This window comes from Pieris rapae, chromosome 19 (genome assembly GCF_905147795.1).
Source record: "Pieris rapae chromosome 19, ilPieRapa1.1, whole genome shotgun sequence".
Classification (NCBI taxonomy): domain Eukaryota; kingdom Metazoa; phylum Arthropoda; class Insecta; order Lepidoptera; family Pieridae; genus Pieris; species Pieris rapae.
Window position 1 is genome coordinate 1,434,332 of NC_059527.1, and position 20,869 is coordinate 1,455,200.

General features: G+C 31.1%; 1 protein-coding gene across 2 annotated transcripts in view; it reads left to right on the forward strand.

The window, feature by feature from the left end:
* Positions 1-20,869, forward strand: part of LOC110993521 (four and a half LIM domains protein 2) — a 123,110-nt gene that overhangs the window by 50,374 nt on the left and 51,867 nt on the right. The window contains exon 1 of one of the 2 annotated variants that reach the window (XM_022259811.2): positions 18,036-18,296. The exons of the other annotated variant lie outside the window; for it this stretch is intronic. Within the exon in view, the coding sequence (XP_022115503.1) occupies positions 18,115-18,296 (182 nt within the window). The 5' untranslated portion in view covers positions 18,036-18,114. Of the gene's footprint in view, positions 1-18,035; positions 18,297-20,869 lie in introns of those variants that run through there. 2 annotated transcript variants of the gene reach the window in all.

Below are 20,869 nucleotides of genomic sequence, written 5' to 3' on the forward strand. Positions count from 1 at the left end.
ATGCCGTCGGCTGAAGAAAGACGAACCGGTGGCCGAGAAGAAAATACAGAAATTTCCTTCTAGAGAACGCAATCATGCAGTGAGGAGGAAAAGTAATAATAATAATCTACGATCGCATGTCAACTGTGAGGCGTGCGCGCGAGTTGCTGAAAACGAAAGATGATTTGAATTTCATTTGTTTTTTTATGTGTGTTCTAAGTGGTCATGTGCGGACATCATACAGTGTGAAGTTTAAATTATGAAGTTTTAAATTGCGTCGTAAGATTTTCCATTATTACAATTTTGTGTTGATTTTATGTTTATCATCTTTGATGTGTTAGCCTTGATCATTGACATGTGTATTTTTAAATGATAAATCATGTACTTGTGTATCAGGAGCAGCCGGCCCGGTAGATATAAATAATTAATAATATAAAATCAAATTCCTATATAATTTTGTAATTAAATAATAAGATCTCTTTGTTTTTGTATTATTTGTATATCGCTTAGTTATAAACAATATAGCTAAACAAATAAATGAGTTAATATAAACAAATGCCAATCGCATTTATAAACGTGTGACCTATGACCGGTGAATGACCCCAAGATTAAGACCTTGAACTGTGGAATGATTATTTTGATATAATTTATTTGTAAATATAATATTACCATATTAAAACGCGTTAAATGACAATATTAAATAAGCAATAAACGTGTCATTAAAATACTTCAAAAACTTGTATCAATATCCAAACAAAGAGTAAATGGGTAGTTGGTGTAAGCATTCTTAAATATGTATAATAATTAAGTGGCTTTAGTTAAGAGAATATAAAATGCAATTAGACTAGACAGCCGATTAGCGAATAGTGACTATAATTATTAAGGTCATGACATGTTCCTTAAGTATATTGACGCAACACAAGACGTAAACATTGAAATAAGTTAAAAACGAAACAAAAGAAATACAGACTAAGATTGTTTTTAATTTGTTTAAAGAATGTGTGGACAAAGAATGTACATTGTTTTATTTTTAACTTGTTTTTGAAACGTGAGCTATATTTATAAAACAAGTAACTTTTTTAATAACTTCCTATGTGTATCGTTTCTCAATCGCTTAAATACGGTAGATAATTATATATTTATTTATGACGAGAATGTCCAAATATAAAATAAAAGTTGAAGTTTGAGGGACAGAAGAATATTCCTGCCCCTTGCGTGGCTTCGACACAACAACGTAAATTCAAATTGATTTGGTTCAGAATTATTTTTATAGATTTATTTGATCAATCATCTGAAGAAGGAATAAACAAAGGCTAACCTATGCCCGAACCCAATAGTCAATTCATAATCTCAGATTGAAAACAATCGGAAAGATAGGATATTGGCACAGTTGAACTGTCATTTTCATACAAAGGTCTATCCACATACACGGATCCAACCTACCATGGGTAGCTTGTATCGACAGATGGCTATTACCGTCGATTGATTATTGGCATTTACTTTTTACATTGGATTAAGCTGTCTATCTCGGATGGTCAAAAATGGTTATTGGGTTTGGGCCTATTCTAGCTAAATATGTAACTTACGTAAGTTACATACTTAGCTAGAATATTTAATAAACAAATTCTCTATAATTGTTTAACCAAAGCGCGATTTGGTCCGATAAAACATCGTCCGATAATACGTTACATTTACAATATAATAATTCGTATGAGACAGTTTTTATCGTTCTGACCTCATTCAATTGGTGCAGACATTATGAGTACATTGATAAGTAATTATTGGCGTTTTAATTAAAACTGGCGTCTTCATAACTTAGTGCAGGACTAAGTACTTTATTTATTACAATACAATTGAGGAATGTATTTGTTGTTGGCTGTAATGGATACATTTGTATTTGATTCTCTGAGTAAATTTCAAATAAACTGTGATAGACTATTAATAAGTAACTACGCCATTGTTATAAAAAAAAATATATTTTTCTCTTCAGTTGGTAGCAAATGTCTGACAGTCGTGGTCAATATCAGGAGTGGACAATCTGTTTCCACCAATTTCAATCAACTACGCAGCGATAGATAACAACTATGTTGTAGATATCGGATATAGAACCCAGTTGGGCTCAGCTTTATTAAAAAGTCAGTTTATAAAAGGTTTTTAGTTAAATTTATGAATACAACAATGTATTTTTTATGTAATAGGAGACTAACAGACAGCTCACTTGATGTTAAGTGATACCAATGCCCATGGACACTGACATTTCCAGAAAGTTTGCGAGTGCGTAACCAGCCTAAAAATATAGTACATATATGTACAGTTCTATGTTATAAAAATAAAAGATTTTTATATTTTTGTAACTAAACTACACTGTTCGAATGTTTCATTAATTTCTTTCATCATGTACCTATTCATTATCCCTGATTAGGGTATAAAAAGAGATGTATACAATAATATCACTATATTTGATAGATAGTTAACGTTTTAAAACAAACACTAACGTGATACACAGCCCCTCGCTGACTGAGTAAATGAATTCGCAATATAGAAGTTAATATGGAAAACATATAATAATAATAAACGCTCTTCAGACTCCGAACCTAAGTTGCAGGTAATAAACCAAGTCGTAGCCATTGAGCTTCAGACACATTTTAGAGTCATGCAATTCTGAGTGGCGCAAACCGCATTGTACGTGCTAAAGTGGTGAACTTAAGGAAAAAAGTATTTGTTATCCCAATTTACTGAGAAAAGGTGTACTTTTACAATTTCATTTGTATTTGTTTTTTTCTGTTTGTGTCTACTATACAAGTATTTGCCAAATCGAAGATTATTGTTATGATTCCTTCGTAGCTAACAAAGTTATTTCGACCTCTAATCGTATATGTAAAACCTCAACGCTAGCCACAGGGACCACAGAATTATTATTTTATATTGCAGGAAACATACACAATCCTTCCTATAATATGTTTAAAAAAATTCACGTGAAAACGAAGAGTCACGTTTCGATGACTTTTATTATTATGAATTCGAACAAAATTTCCATGAATTTGGAAACTATGATACTGACGAAATCATACTTCTGTTTAATTTCGTGACGATATGACGGAAAATGTCGGTTCGTGTTATAATTTAACGTACGTCTTATAATTTTAAATAAAATTTTAATTTAACTAACCATCGCAATAATCTTGAGTAATTCGTGTTTACACTGGTTGAGGAGGATCTTCCTTATCTAAAGAATGCTGAAAGAAAGAACCTAATATTATATATAATAAAATAATTTGGGTTTTATTTTAAGGCGCTTAATTTTACTTCCATAAATTTAGTATTTTTGTTTTCGCGCCATCTAGTGATGAATAGAACAACAAAATCAATATGGCATTTTACGCCATCTGTTAACAATACAAGTAAACTTAAATATATTTTTATATTATGAACTTATTACTTCTGATGATTGATAATTTTACATATATATATAAAAATATATTCGAAAAAGCCTTTTAATTGTATAGTTATATATACATAGCTCAAAGTATTCGCTGGCAATATTTATTATTACAGTTCTGTATAATAGTACCTATAACGGAAAAAGTTTCAACTTTTAAAGCATTATAAGTATCTCGCCTGTTGAAAATTGCATTGCAAAATGATTTTAAATTTATATTTCAATATGTCCGTCGCACATGCAATTATATTCAGGATGTTAAGGCTCGCATACATGGCGCTTCTCTGAGTAAATTTTTACGCGCTCATGCACTGCAACCCATTCCGACCGCTTACCACGCCGAGTGTTTATTTGGCACACGCAACCGCAGTCTCTCTTACATTTCCGCATTACAATATATACTACCTCTAAGGACATTAAAAAATATAATATGTTAGTAAGGAGTTACCTCTAACTGTTGTATCCTACCATCCCAAAACAAACAGAGTTGGATATGTAACTCATAAGTGGGTAAAATGGTTATGCTTATCGTGACCAGACATCCCGTTTTGAACGGGACTGTCTCTTTTTCCAATTACAAGTCCGACGCAAAACTGTCCCGTTTATAGAACCCGCGCGTAAATTTGAGCAGATTATATGAAAAAACGTCCCAAGAGTTTCATTCATATGTGAAATCAAGAAATTCCGTAACGAAAAAACCTAACACAGAATGACGTAATACTATAGATGTGGCCAATACGCGTCAGAGCGGGACAGAACACATATCTACGTCACAGATCTCTGACGAGATCGGTGATATAATCTGTAGCATAAGCACGGCCGGTGCATCGGTACGCGTTAGAGTGTGACATACTATATTGAGATGTTAGTCTAAGTCTGGTAGAGAGGTAGATTGAATTAATGTCAAAGAAAAAAATCATGCATAATTAAAAAATAAATAATAACTATGATTGCATAAGTTGATAAACTGCTATGCTTTATCGCGGCAGTCTCCGTGTGCCACACGTTTTTTTGTATAGGCTCCATCATTAAAGATTATTTTGTGGGGACCAAATCACAAGTTTTATTAGTAAATAATAATATCTATTTTTTATAATTATCCGTGTAGGTATTATTGTGTACTTCTATCTTTCTAGTAATCACTGTAAAGGTAAAAATATAATATATTTTTTTATTAATGTATACTATTATATTATTTTAAGGCGTTTTATTGCTGACTCACTCATTCGTTTTCTTCTGTTTATGTGACGGCATTTTCGTCGTGTTAGTCACTGTATTTGTGTTTTGGAATTCTTATCGTTGTATTCGTTGTTCTTTTCGTCTTAGGTATATGCCATATGACAAACTTTTAAATGAATTTCAAATGCTTTATCAAATTTGGCGTTGGATATTTATACTAGTAGGAACTTTATTACCGGCTTAAAAAAGGTTATTGGAACTAGTTGAAGTATGATATCGAGACAAACACTTGTGTTTTGTGTTGTTTCGTAAGTAGGTATGTATATTTGTAAATAAAATATTCGGAAATTAAAATATCAGGATTTTTCATGAAATCGAAGTAAAATGAAAACATAGTCCTCAAAGTCCACTAAAAAGTATTAAATTACAGTATTTCTTGTCTTTAAACCACTATTACTTGTAAATATAATGGACTTATATAATTAATTTAAATACAGTGTATGAAATCTATAAACAATGTTTTATAAGTGGAATGATTCGACACCATCAGAGCTGTTCATACAAAAAAAATCATAAGCCGAAGTCCTCGTTCGTTGTCCGAAGTCATTCAAAAAGCAAAAACATGACTATTCAGTAGCGGCGATTTTGATTACAAAGATACAACTTTTATTAGATTTTGTAAAAATAAAACATTAAACTACGCACACAAATTTATCACTTTGTAATGATTATTTTTTATTATCCTCATTTGTTTAATGCCTGTAACATTTAGTTTATGGCGCCAAAGGTGTAATTCAAACCTCTTTTCGTAATTCTCTATTATCACCTACTATGTTACTTAAAGTATACAATTTATTTGATGACATCATAGAGGTGTTCCCTCCATTATCGCAAGGAAAAGAAAAATAAATCAGACCAACCCGTCATGACCCCACCTGTAACAAGTACGTTAGTATAGGTGGAGCTCGTTGAACGCTGGTCACTTATGTTAGGGCTGCCAATAATTTTTAGAAAAGGTTTAAATTAATTCTAAGTTTTCATATGACATTGAGATGACGTCCTCGTTCTTTTCACACAACAGCGTAACACAAAAAGGCAATGCCTCTTGTCAAAATTGTCAATTGAAATTATACATTATATATTTTATATTTACTACATACAAGATTGTAAAAACGACCAACCTTATTGTGACCAAACGGATTAATAAATTTAAATAAAATTTTGCAAATCGTTTAAGATCGTTGAGCAACGATCATGATAATGCATGGCAACGGAATTACCTACGCTACAGATTCTATGTTAAAATTCAAACATATACGTTCAAAACGAGGAGTAGTCATGTTTCTCGATGTCATAGTTCTGTTTCATGTCTACATTGAGAGGTTACATTAATCTTGGCCGAACGCCTTTAACACGTAACTAAAATCTACGTATTTTAAAAATGCAATTTTATTAACCATATAATTATAATCTTATAAAATGTTTGATGGTATGTTAAATTATATATTCGGTTTTAAATATTAGAAACAATTTTTCTACTGTTTTCTTATGTACAAGGACAGAAGTTCGATTGTATGATTGATATGTATTTACAACGTTTATATACCATCCGTATCATGAGGTCCGTCGTTCCGCGACAATTCGAGTTAGAGTCCTTCAAGAAAAGAGCGTGCAGCCACACAGTACAGTACAGGCCGGCAGCGCACTTCCGAGCCATCTGGCAAAGTAAGTGTCCATAGGCAGCGGTATCACTCTATCACTGCGTATAGAATTTTTAAACTATACAATATATATAGTTCAGTCACTAAGTCACTTAGTGCAATTAAGTTAGTTTATTATTTTTAGTAAATTATTTTCTTTTTATAAACATGAAACATTACAATCATTAATCATTTAGTTTTTAATATTTTGTATTATGGAATATAAGATACAGACGTATCACTTATTCCACGTCATTTAATCGATAGACGTCCCTAGTCGTAATTTAGGCTCACTCTAACACAACTATATCTATTTTAAACTTTTATACTATGTACATAACTTCAAAACCAAACAATCCACACGTGGTATATTTTATTCTGCAATCTGTAATCATACGAAGAAATTAAATGACTAATATAATAATAAAATATTTATTCTAAATATTCACCACGACTATCGTTTTCGTATTTCAAACAATAAGTTTTGACAGCCCTACAATCTCATCCCTTGAACTTGAGCGTGTAAATCGCCGTAAACAAGGACCGAAACTCGTTGACGCTCATTTGTCATTCGTTCGTCGGAACGCGAAGTCGCGCGCGTGTACGCGAAAAAGTCGTTATCTTTCTAGTCAGTGATAGTGATTTTAAGTGTAATTATGTTCACGAAGGTATTTCAATGATAAGATGTGTATCAGTTTTCAAATTCTTATCGTTTAGTTAATAAAAGTGAGTATTACTATAGGATCTTTTGCCAATTTGAATATAGTAAACAAAGGAAGTATCAAATAAATTCTTTACAAAATATCATAACCAAACAATCAGTTGTCTAATAACAGAGCAGGTGAATTTGTATAATATTGTTTACGCCAAAACATTACTTGTTTTCTCTTTAATTTTAAATAAAACGTTTTCTTAGTTGTATGAGTCTTTATATAGTTTTTAAGTGTTCATCTTCTGGAACTCGCAAAAGAACTAATAATGATTATAGAAATGTTCTACATCTATAGCATTTACCTAAACGGACGCAAAATATTCTGTACATTGTAGGTCTACTAATGATATTATGTTTGTATACATGTTATACATGATACTTATAAATACAACAAAACTGTTTTTGATTCCTTATACCATTATTGGTAGATTGAAGTCACAATCAATAATTCTGATGTGTGAATATTACTATATTGCGAAGTATGTACGAAGTGTTAGTAAATATTATAGACCACTTCGCACATGCTATCGCTTCTTTACTAGAGGAATGTGCCTTCCTTGCTATAAAGTTAAAATTTACTTTTAATTGATTTTAGGCTAAACAAGTTTTTATTAAAGACTGAGTACATTTTGTATGTATAAGCTCAAATAAGCTTTCGGACCAGAATCCTTACCGTCACGTGGCCATTGGTGATTGGATTCATGTTTTATGTAGACAACCAAGACAACAAAAACAACATGAAAGACAACATTTCGAACTTAAAATAAAAAATCGACGGTGTCATGCACATAACACTTTATCTCTAAAGAAAAATGAGGAATTAAACCAAAACCCATGAGAGATTGCCTTTCGACTATTATTATTTATGATTAACGACGCGTTATAAATTAAAATCTGTGAAAATACGTATCACCAATAAATTAAGTTTTTGGTTTAATGCCAAAGAAAAATATGTTAATCAAATTTATTATTAAAAAAATTCTAGATCTGCAAGAAACTAATATCATTAACGCGTTCAATCGCGTTTCTTAAATTATTTATTTGAATAAAAATTGGTTTTATTTAAACATGGTTTTGAAATAGCTTGAACGTGCCGTGCAACGTTAGGATAGTTTCGCAAATTTAACTTGTATCCATAAAAGTATGTTTAAAGAACTCATCATTTAAAAAAAATATTTACATGAGAAACTTAATATTCCTATTATGTACGAGCGAGATACACGTCGCCATATTAATTTTAGTCAACTGTGTTCATTCTTACATGCATCTTTACTGCGTTTTTGAATTGGTCAAAATACGTTTATTTTGGAACATAAGATCATCTAGGTATCACTTAACACTCACAAACACTCCAATATTGCGAATTTGAGATGGTAATTGATTAAATAAAAATAATATTCTTTTTGCAACGTTTTAAGCGTAAAGAACTCATTTCTCGGTAAACACAATGAGGCAGAAAAATACGAATGATTAGTTCAGTTAATAGAATGAGTTGCATATAGTTAAGACTGATTATTTTTTTATTTTATAAGTTTAATTAATCTATTTCAAGTAACACAGTATCTATTTCTTTTATAAGTATTATTTCCTTCAAATTGTATTTTTTGCACTAAAACTGGTGACAGCTTAATGTATGAATCTACTTTAAAAATGGAATCATTAATCTAAAATTTAATAATTTATTTATTTATTTATTTATTTAATCATAAGTAATCTAACAGCTTACTTAATACATATTATTATACAAAATACTAAAACAATACACAAAGCCAAAACAGATTACACAGATTAACAAATTATATATAAAAAACAGAAAAAAAGCATTAAAAGACAAAGTTACATTTAAAAGAAAAACAAAAGAATAAAATTAAAAAACAGCAAAATTAAAAAAAGCAACAAATAATACTAAGAATTTATTAATAACTACTACTTAAAAAAATCGGAGTCTTCCCGCTTCTCCAAGTACTTCTTGACATCTCTCTTTGTGGTAGAAAAGATGTCTTGTCTTGTAATGTCTTGACAATGGTTGTCATAGTCCGATAAAACCCTAAACATTGGAGAATTACGCAGGTAATTTGACTTCGTACGAGGCACACTGAACAATTTTGAGTATCTTGTCGCATACGCAGGAGGAATTTTAAATGTAATTAATGATAGCAAATAGCCTATCCGCCCATTAAGAATAGCATGTAAAAAGAAAAGAAATTATAGATTTAAATTGTTAGTAGAAAAAATTGGTCAATAACGATCTCTTTTTTTAAATGATGAAAACTTAAAACTTTGCAACTCCCAATAGCAATCTATTGGGACTCGACTTCAATGTTGAATTTTGAACGGCGAAGTTCCAAGTGTATGCGCAACGGTTATTGAAATTGCATACAAAACTTTGGCTTATCGGCGCATGCGTTTTTCGGCATTAATTTTCGTAGAACAGTTAATAGTTGTCAATTAGTTAATGGAGCCCCTTGATGCGTTGAAAAGAAGCGATGGTGACCCATCCCCCCAAGAACTGGACCCGATCTTCCCCAGCTATTTGTCAAGTGTCTTCACAATTGGCGAAGGCGATTGTTGGTGGCGCCTTGGGGTTTTAGTGGGTCCATAATAGCCAGTTCCACATAACCCTTCCGCAGCAAGCAGTCGCGCCGCGGTAGGGTATGCGCCATTAATTTTTCAAAGTAAAAAAGCACCTTTAGTTAGTATGTTTTAACTATGCTCAACATTATCAGTACATTGCTTTTTATATTTTAAAAACTAGAACGTGCATTTTAATAAGTTTTTTATTCAATGATAATGGAACTAAAAAAATTGTATTAGCGCTAAAACTAATAATACGTTTATCATTTCTTTCGTTAGATTCATTCAAGAATTATTTTTATAACAATCTTATCTTGTATATCGCTGCTATGTACCTTGACAAGAGACATGTGCTAGAATTATGAACACAAAGAGTGTTAACTAACACACTGCAAATAGGATTTTTTTAAGTCTATAAACAACTGCTTTTTCAGTAATAAAAAGGTGGATATAAGATATAGAAGCGTTTGCAGGAAGCGAATGGATAAAGAAAGTCATATTGAAAACAAGCTAGAGGGGCCTTCACCCATGATGGGGTTCCGATCAATAGTAATGAAGGAAGTTAGGATTATGGTTTAACAAGAAAATAAAACGAATAAAACAAATTTAAAGTGTACATTCTACATTTGTAAAAATAACCGCGCTTTAAATTATTATTACTAATTTAGAAAAGACAAAATGATATTTCGTTTGATTCTGATTGGTCAGGCTGGTGACTTTAGTAGATCGCGTTACCGCGTGACGTCATGATATGGCGTCCAATCACAACGTAATCAACGTGAACATTCGTCTAAACAATAATTTCTTTTATAACGTTTTACTTTCTGAGGTCCGAGTATGTTTTTAAAAAGTAGGTACCTATCCTAATTGGTAGGATAACATTAAAAAATCTTTTTTTGAAATATAATTTGATTTGAATCCTTAATTGCCTTCAAGAGCGATACAATGATGATATCGGTCATAAAATTGTTCTATACCATTTTTATAGTTCTTTTTAGCCTCAAAAAAGGCTTCAGTTTCGACGATTACATCTTCATCAGCGGAAAATTTCTGTCCCGCCAGCATTTTCTTGAGGTTTGAGAACTGTATAGTATAGTAGTAAAAAGTATAACTGGAGAAACTGGCTACGGGCCAAATCTTCGTTGTTCATAAAGTGAAATTACGCTTAACTAAGCGGCGTCATTCCAGTAAAGGAATAGACCAATCAAGAATCTTAACTAATCTTAAATACTGAAAAAACACAAGAAAGAAATCCGGGAGGAATCAAATCAGGTTTTATCTAGAAGTGTGGGCTTATAACTGTTTTCTACATTTGCTTTGCAAATGAAAATGTATTTATGTCAAAAGATCTATTGTGCTGTCATCCATAGCGATGCGTCACGTGGGGCATCAACAAACATACATGAGATGCTATTGTTCGTTTGTTATTTAAAACAATATTTACAAGAATGCATATTGATGGAAGTGCCGTAAACTAAACTCATAATCAATAACATGATATTGAATAATAATAAATAGATGAATTGGATTTGGAATCCACAGACGCCTAATAACGAATCTTGGCGTGACTCTTGAGATGGCATAAGCTAACACACAGCCGACACTTATAACAATCCTTAGTTACATCCTCAAATGCATGCGCAGACACAATCATTCACACACTCACATATTTACAGTCTATAAGTTTTGTGTTTGATTAGTATATAATAGCCTTTTTTCGGACGTAACATTATTAATATTATTATTTATTTATAATTTTTTTTTATTATCTTTTTTAAGTAGAAGTAATACTAAACCTACTTATTCTACACTACTCTTTTAAACATGTACCATGTACCACTAATTAATTGTTATCCAGTTTCTAGAGTGAGGGACTAGCTATATATATATATATATATATATATTTGTCACAACGAGTCATGAATAAAGCTTTTATTGAAGGGAAATTTCTTTAGACTTAGGGTAAAAAAAATTACGGATGAAACGCAATAATAATAATAATACATACGTATTAGCGTCACGAAGATGTGCAGCGATTTTGTCAAAAAGGGAGAGAGCAATTTAAACTGATTGAGAGAGAATGAGAAAGGGCGAATATAGCACGTTCGAACGTGCACGCTATTGTTTGATGTATTCGTTTAAATAAATAAATAAATAAATTTACTAGTTACATATTAGAACTATAAATGGCAATTCTGTCGTATAACGTCTTGTGCAGTAACTGCAGATTTTTTATTTATCAATTTTATCATTAACACGTATATAGTGTGTAAACAGTGTGAATATCGATATACAAATACATGGAGTGATAATATACTAGTGCATATCTTTTATAATTCCTTACAAAGAAGTTTCACTTCTTACAATGTTGTTTATATTAATGTAGTATATTCTAGGTAATTTACAATTGAGAAGTATTAATAAGTAATATAATTTAAATTAGATCAAACATTGGTATTTTCATGAGCCATAATCTAACAAATAACATAGTTTTCCTTGTTAATTGTCCTGAACATATGTAAATGTCCCATAGTATTCTTGGTGACATAGTTCTGAATATAAAAGCTAATAAGAAAACAAACTATCCATAACAAATAGATTGAACCGTTTTAAGTAAAACTTATCTCTCACTCTATTAACGTCAATAGCATCTCGCGTAGTTTATTTATTTATTCCACTACATTATTCTACCTTAACAGTTACTAACTACTAATTCGATAGAACTCCAAAATAATACCCACACTAATTATCCTACACACCATAAAATACATTAACTATGTAAATATACAGAATTTTCAAATAATATAGTTAACAAAAATAGCTATTTTCTATATAATCCTAATTAAAATTACTTTTCCCTGTCCATTGTCCTGAACATTTGTGAATTTCCTTTATTATTTTGGTGACATGATTATATATTATTTAAAATTCAAAGTCGAGACTCAGGATAGATTTTATTTGTCAATCATTTAATAATCAATCCTAGAGAGTAGAGTCACACTTAGTACCCTTAGATTTTGTTCTAAATACAAATTAATACGTTTCTATATTAGAGATGTTGAGTGAGTTGAGTTTTCTATTATAAATTAATTTATTACCGTCAGCTTAAAAGCGAAGTTAGTTGGCTTGAAAGTTACGAATCACAAAATATAGGTACCCAAATTGTTAACGTTTGGTCATGTTAAGTATACTCTTTCTTTCAAACTCAAAATAACTTTATTCATATAGGTAACCAAGTATATCAAAAATGTCAAAAAAAAAATTTAATTGTAAATTTACATTTACTACCAGTTCGCAAGAACTGGCAAGAAACTTTCCGCCGCTCTTTTTCATCGTTAATTTATAAACACTATACACATATATCTATCTATTGTATCCATTTCTATCATTCTTATAAGCATTTTGCCTTATTGTCTAGCAGAACGTAGTTTAATTGAAGTGAAACGGAAACGATAAAGACTTCGCAAACACAAACATACTCAGATACAGGAAGACGTATAATTTCGCGCAATGAAATGAAAATATGAATCGCGCCAATTTACTCCGTTACTGATAAAGCTCAGCTGTTGTTTGTTTTGGCTAAGATCTGATATATCAAATGCAGAGATTATCTACCGGATATTATAACGTAAATGTGTGGAAAAATATCGACCTGTATCATTCATATCGATAAATGAAAATTACCACCGGGCATTTTATGGTTGTTGTTAATAATCCGCCGTTCAAGTATTACCTAAACAGATTAACTGCAATTTTTCCCCCACTCCCTAGTTCTGACGTAATTGTAAGGCCCCCTGCTAGTAGGCTTTGATTGTGTTTCTTTCTTTGATAATTGTTTATTATATGTTCAGCCTACATGTAATTTTTTCAGTCTAAGTCATGCTGCTTGCCTCATGATGTTTACCATCATCGTGCGCTGTATTGCATGACGAAAAATTCATTGGTCCAACGAGATTTAACCACACTAACTCAGGTTCAACATTACTTGCAAACAAAATATCTCTGAATTCAACATCGAAAGGTTTTTAATAAATTTTTTTAAATCCAACTTTAATGGAAAAAATATTATTTGATATTATTTGAAAAGTTTACCCTAAGAAGATTTTTTTATGTAAAGTGTCTAAACATAACCTTCTCTATAATATATATTTCTTCCTAATTTATATTTACCGGTGCGACCTTCGCGGAAGACGCTGTTTGTTATTATGTCACGATGAAGTAAGCTAGGTTGCGTATCTGTATTTATCTTATTAATCTTTTAAAAACCTTGTCAGACCATCATTGTATACTATAAAGAGTAAATGTCATATTCTGTTTCTATTGGATAGACTGCAAAACTACTGAATCGATAGTCAAGTTAAATTCGTTATTTAATCTTTCCAAACATGTCGTTAAAAATTCAGAATATCACCGTTATGTGAACGATAAAGCTTGTCGTGAAAAACGATTTTGACGGCGATCAATGGCCACTACCGCTTTTCTTAAATTATATCTAGAATATTTGGATTTAAAGCTGAAGAATGGTTGGTCAGGCACAGAAAAACTGAGTTCGAATTGATTATATGGCTTTGTAGGCTAGAATTTCCCACTGGTACCACCCCACCCGTCCTTAAGAATCCATGTGTATTAGTATTAATACGGCCTACCACAGAGCACAACTATCTACAATAATCTTGAACGTTTAATCACAGATTCCCGTAAGATATGAACGAAGTCGCGAAGAATTAAACTAGTATGTGATTACGAAAATCACAAAAACATAGTAAAGCGATGTTTGAAAACTGTCGGATCGGTTTACTCACAAACTGAAAGATGAAAAATAGTTTTCATTAACAGCAAGGTTACATCGTAATAATTATAAATGGTTTATCTTATATTTATATACGTAAGTCCGATGTGAGATCACGTGAGTGAAGAGAAGTTTCAAATAGATAGAAAAGCATAATTTTATATTTGTATTGCAACACAATAGTAATAATTTATTTGCAGGAATATACTAAGCACAAAAAGATAATAGTGGTAAGTACAATGTAAACGCAGATTCTGCATCACATGTTTGCAAATTTGTCTTAGAGGTTACATATGACAATATGTATTATGAATCATCATCAAATTCGTTCCTGATATTATTTTATGTCTTCATCATATTAATTATCAAATTGATATATATTTATACTATTAAATTTATTTTAATTATAATTTTTCACTGAAATAATCAGTACATATTATAATTTTTTTTTCTTCCAAAAGTAGTATTAAGTCAATTTATAAATCAAATAATAAAAATATAAAAAATAGCATAGCTAGAATTATTTTTAATATCTTAATTAACATTATTTCTATAAATAACATAATGTAGTTTAAAGTAATAAAAACATATTTCTCCTTCTTCGTAGCTGGTATGAGCATTGTGCCAGTTCATAAGTTATATTCCATTTACAAGTTAGTACAAATTAGATTATTGCAATCTCTAAGAAGTAGGGTTTCAAATGGGTCGAGAGCCGTTTAGCAGTAAGCTAATTCTTTTCGCTGTCTTATGTTTAATAGATACGTTACGATACGTTTTAATAACGCATAGTCAGTTATATAAACTCGGTTACATCAAGCTGCTGGATTTTCTGGCGATCAGGCATTCAGTTACGAACTAAAACAGAAAACAAATGTGGCTCTGATAAAAGCTTCATTGCCCAAGTATTACACACCCCGAACACAAGTGTACTTGGAAAATCTTTGCCAACAGATAGCTCAGCAACTTCAATTATGAAATAAAAACGTGACAGTTTTTTAGCTGATAATAAAGTCACTTCAATCTTAGGGAAGATGTATAACTAATTTAAAAAAAACACTCCTTTGCCACGCACAATCGTAAAATGTGGAACCAGCTACTCATAATATTTTTTCAACCCTTCAACAAAAGAGCGTACTAACCCTTAAAAGACTAGCAACGCCGTCAGCCTTCTGGCATTGCAAGTGGCCAGCGGAACTTTATATTACGTGCCCGTTAGCGTTTCATAAAATAAGTAATTTATTTAATAAATAATCGAATTACGTCTTAGCAAAAATAAATTCTAAATACGTTTAAGTTCATGGGATTAAATATGTACCTATATGAACCAATCATAGCATTTAGGAAATAAATTATTCCTGTTGTTTTCCTTCTCACATTCATTATTATGCTGTAATATTACAGTAAACTTTACAGTTTCCACTCCATTAATTTTAATGACACAAACGGCATTAATTTTTCAAAGATGGGGAGGAAAAATTATAATATTTATGATTTTGCACCCCGGATATTAAACTATACAACAATATTTGACGTTTTGTTTATCTAGATAGACAAAACGTCAAATAGATGTTTTCCGTATCATTTAGGAAAGCATAGTAGAGGACGACCTCAAAAGCAATTAGACATGTTTACAAATAATGAGAAATTTTTGGCGGCGCGCAACTAGCTAACGCGGCGGCGAAAAGCCTCCCGCAAGCTTGTGTTAATTAGCATAAAGTTAATATTTAACATACTGTATCTGAAAAAAGCATTAATTATAATTACACGCATTTAGTATAACATAAGTTAATACTATAATCAAAATAGCTTCCTGTACGGCAACTTTGCATTTCTCATAGGACAATGTCATAAACATCCTCCTATTAATCTAAGTTGAGTCGCACGCTTATAATGGCGTCCTAGTTTAAATTGCCGCAAGTTAGATATGGATTCTAATTGAACATTTCTACTTGTATAATATATTGAATTGTTCGAGTTAAGAAAAAAAATTACATCCATGAAATAATTTTAGCTGACCTAAAGACCCCGAGATTTCCAATTTTTTGTGAACAAATACAGTGGTTGCGCGAAAATTGGTTGTTTTGTTAAATTTCACCCGCGTTAATTTTTTGCGAAATATTTTTTTTTTGCATACATTATATTACTATAACCTTGGTGAATGGACCTTCCGAACAAAAATACTTTCAAATTCAAACCAGGCGTTACTGAGATAAGCGCCATTATTGAATAGGTAGTTAGGAGGTTCATATAGTTTAGTTTTTATATTTGTTTTTAATATGCTGATATTTTTACCTACACTCAAATATACAATATTTACAATATTTTTGAAATGCATAGTAATAATAATAAAATAATTCATAGTTTCAAACACATTTTTAAAGATTGGTCCGTATGGAAGCGTACCCTAAATGAAGGCAGCATATTCTGGCTAAATTGCAATATTTATTACATAGCGAGGAAACCACTAGTTTTGGGGTTACTAGTACTCTCTACTAGGCGCCAACTTAATCTGTAATTAGCACCTTTACACTTGTAGCCCACAGACAAAGAGTAGGTTTTAATCCAAAGTGAGAAATAATACCTATAGTTTTTAATATAAGACAGCCTATTCAACCTAATTTAAGAACACAGCAAAAAACTCGTTAAACAAACTTAGAATAAATTAATCACAATGACATGAGATTTAGTTTGACTTCTAAATCGCGTTGCTTGAGTTTGAACATCTGCTCTTGATAACGTCCTAATATACTTCTTAAGTCAATAGTAATATGGTCTAAATTCGTACACATAAATGAGTAAATGACAGGAAATATTAGTCGCCATATAAGGAACCTAACAAGTTGTGCGCCTGTTTATTTAATAGCTACATAATGGGCTATCCATTTAACCACATATAATATATAACTGGCTAGAAACTTTTATATAATGGTTCTAAAGTATGTAGCGATTCGACCGGATGTTAATCGCAGTATATAGATTAATCAGTTATAATTATGTTTTAATTTTACTACATAGTCATACCGCAGTCCAAAACTTAAAATTGACTTACTAACAGAAGTTATATGTTTATTGCTTGCTTGTAAGCATAATAGAACTGAGATAATATTTTTAAAGCTTCTTAAGAAAATGTACACTTTCTTATCTTTTCATACAATACAAGGCAAATCCAACTATTCCAAATTCATCTGTCTAATGCAAACTATTTACGTAACTCAGTCATGTATCGTATACCTTCAGTATATCGTATACACAAATAACTAGAAAATAGATATACATATTTCATATAACTAAGAATGCTTAAAAAAATTATAAGTTATAAGTTTTAATGGCTTTGTTATTTCTCTTTTATATGAAGTATATTAGAATGATTCAATGATCATTCATGAGAATGATGATGATGATATTTTACATAAATATATAAAATATAAATATATTTTTTATATAAGTAGTTAATAATTGTTTACTGTGCTTTATGTTTGAATTGTAAAGCGCGTCTTGGCTTTTGTGTATAAGGTTTAAATATTGCATAATAAGTTTACTAAATAAAAAAATAAATACTTAGTATATTTTTGGCGTGTTTACTTTAATATGACCTTTAAGAAAAAGGAAATATCAATCACAATTAAAACAACATTAAACGATAAAATTGGCGAAAGATCTCAAAGCGAAAGCTCCATCCGGTTTAACGACATCCGGAAATACCTTCATGAAATTTAAAATACCAACGAATACCAAAGATTAAATGCCTCCAACCGAGACTGATCACGGCATGTTGTGCCTGACACGGCATGAGAATTGCCCGTGGGAGCAGGCGTTGAAATCCGCTGATGTCGCATGGTCAGGGCTGCAGTACACCTGCCTGAAGATTTTGCATCTGTACTGCAAGGTCTTTGAACGGGAGGATGTGCTGGAGTTAGTTATTAGGTAAGTGTTAATAAATTGTCTGGTAATTTTGTTTCACATCATGTACATAACCTGACTTCGCAAATCCAGACGTTTTTTAAATATTTTATATAACTATAGCTAATATTACGTATAATGAGGCATTCTAATGGTTTTGAAAGGGTTTGAAATCGCTCAAGTAGATTTTTAATTTTTCGTTTCAAACACAATAATAAAAGATTTTCTGTTTATACAATCGGGCAAAAAAGCGATAAAGTCGCCAATATTGCTTTTAAGCGATCTCTTCCAGGCAACCAATGTGGCAAAAAATTAATTAAATCAATATAGACGATGTCCTTGTTTTATATATAAATAGATCATGCTACATTATCGTATTATAAATAACTTCTAAGTTCCCTACGGTATATAGTTTTTGGCATTAGTAGTTGTTGAAGTTATCCTGTATATTTAATTAGTTGTTACCCCTGAAGAAATTTTTTTAGGAAAAATATGTAAATTTTTTTAATAATTACTAGATGACGCCCTTGTGGATTTCGTGTATTTTAACAACATTTTTGCGACCTCAACAATAAACATTCCAGGGAGCTTATTGATTCGGAAATTGGTATTTCTTTGAGTTTATCACGTATATACAGATGCAGCATGTATTTTTATTGTTATTTTTCGTGAGAAGAAGGAAATCTTGAATATATAATTGAAGTACTTTGAACTATTAATTTAATAATAAATGTAAATTAAATTCGTAATGTTTTAATCATACTCGAAACGTATCCGTTAACAATTGAACATAAAAATTTCTCCGATAGTCTGGTGTTTATTTCCGTCATAGCGTGCATAAATCGTGATTTTAAATCGCTTTTTTATTAGTGCTAATTTCGTTTCGCGTTTTTTACGTGAATCAAATACTTTACGAGTGTAATGTATCGTGTTTAACCTCTCGTTAAACCGCAGATGACTATTTTAAGAATGACTTCATTAAACTATTTTGCAGCTTAATTATTAAAAAAAATAATAGCTATATTCTAAATTCCTCCACGATCATTTGTCAATCTTATAGGCAAGTAGGTGTTTGGCCTCTTTTTTTATATTCGAGGTGGAAATGCCTTTGCGCATTCCCCTGCCCTAAAAAGTTGCAGGGGTATGTGGGACTCGACCCACACCAAAATCACTGGTATTCAGAGACTGGGTGAATAATACAGGCCTGACACACGCCGTTGAGTTTTTGGTCTAAAGCAAGCCGGTTTCCTCACAATGTTTTCCTTCACCGAAAGAATGTTATATGATAAGAAAGTTCATTGGTGCTCAGCCGGGGATAGAACCTATGACTTCAGGCATGATACTTATACATTTAATTAATAGGTGACATAATACGCGAGATAGTTATTCAGCGGTGGATTTTGAACACTCCTCTTTTAGACATTTTTGTAATTTTTGGATGTGGGTTGTTGCTATTATGATAATATTTCTTGTTAATTGTATTCTTTATTGTATTTTTAGGAACTGAATTAACGTTTGTTATATATATTTCAATTATAATATTGCGTGGCTACGCAGGTTATAGCCAATCTTATAATAAAAACCGCATTTATTTTTGTATTCCTTATATATTCCATATATAAATAGTTTCTATCTATTAATTAAAAAATTTGCAACTCGGTTTCCTTTTTTTTTGACATTCCTATGTCCTCTATAATTAGTATACGTTATGATATTACATTTATAAACAAAACACTCACATCAAACGTAAGGTAATGTAAATATTATCACATCTTTATCGAACGTGCAGTATTCTAATGGGGGCTTGGCTATCCATTAGAATGAATTAAATCGATGGAAGAGAACTGCATCATGGAAATGTATTCTATAATGGAAGCTATATTAAACAATAAATATCTACTTAATATTTTCTACCTGCTAAGTGTACTTTGTAAGCTTTTATAGAGAATTACTTTGTAAGTTTTTATAGAAACCGATTTTATGGAGGTAGTTGGTTCTGTATGTATGAGTTATTAATTTATTGATGGACTATTTAGGGTTTCAAGTACATACGTCTCCCAAATTCTGTTTTTGTGTTTGTCCACTGTTGTTGTTGACATTTCTCGTAAACTACGACATATTAAGATATTCCAACTTAAAAACAGTCCAAGTTTCATTTAAAAGTATTCAGTTGTTTTTGAGCTCTGGGCATATATGTACCATAATGTATTTTGTTTCTATATGAGTGTTATTTAAATCTAATAAATTCAAAGGGTTGAAGGTTGCGGTACTTCGCTATAATAAAAATTTAATAGTTACTTAATCGTGTTTTAAAATTTCAAAACATATTATTAAATAGAAAAAAAATATAAAGAAAGTGGAAACGGAGACCCACATACAGAGAAAAAAATATCATTGTTCGCGAGTTACTCTGTCCAGATATATAATATCTGTAGCTGAACACCTGTGTTATTGCTTGGAGTGGTCGCAAATAAATTTTATTGCCACGGGCTTCAATCATAAAGTATATTTTCATCTTTATATTTGGCAAAACACTTTATTATGAAACGTGAATAATTCGTTCCTTTACGCAATCTCTTTCAACCGGAAATAATAAA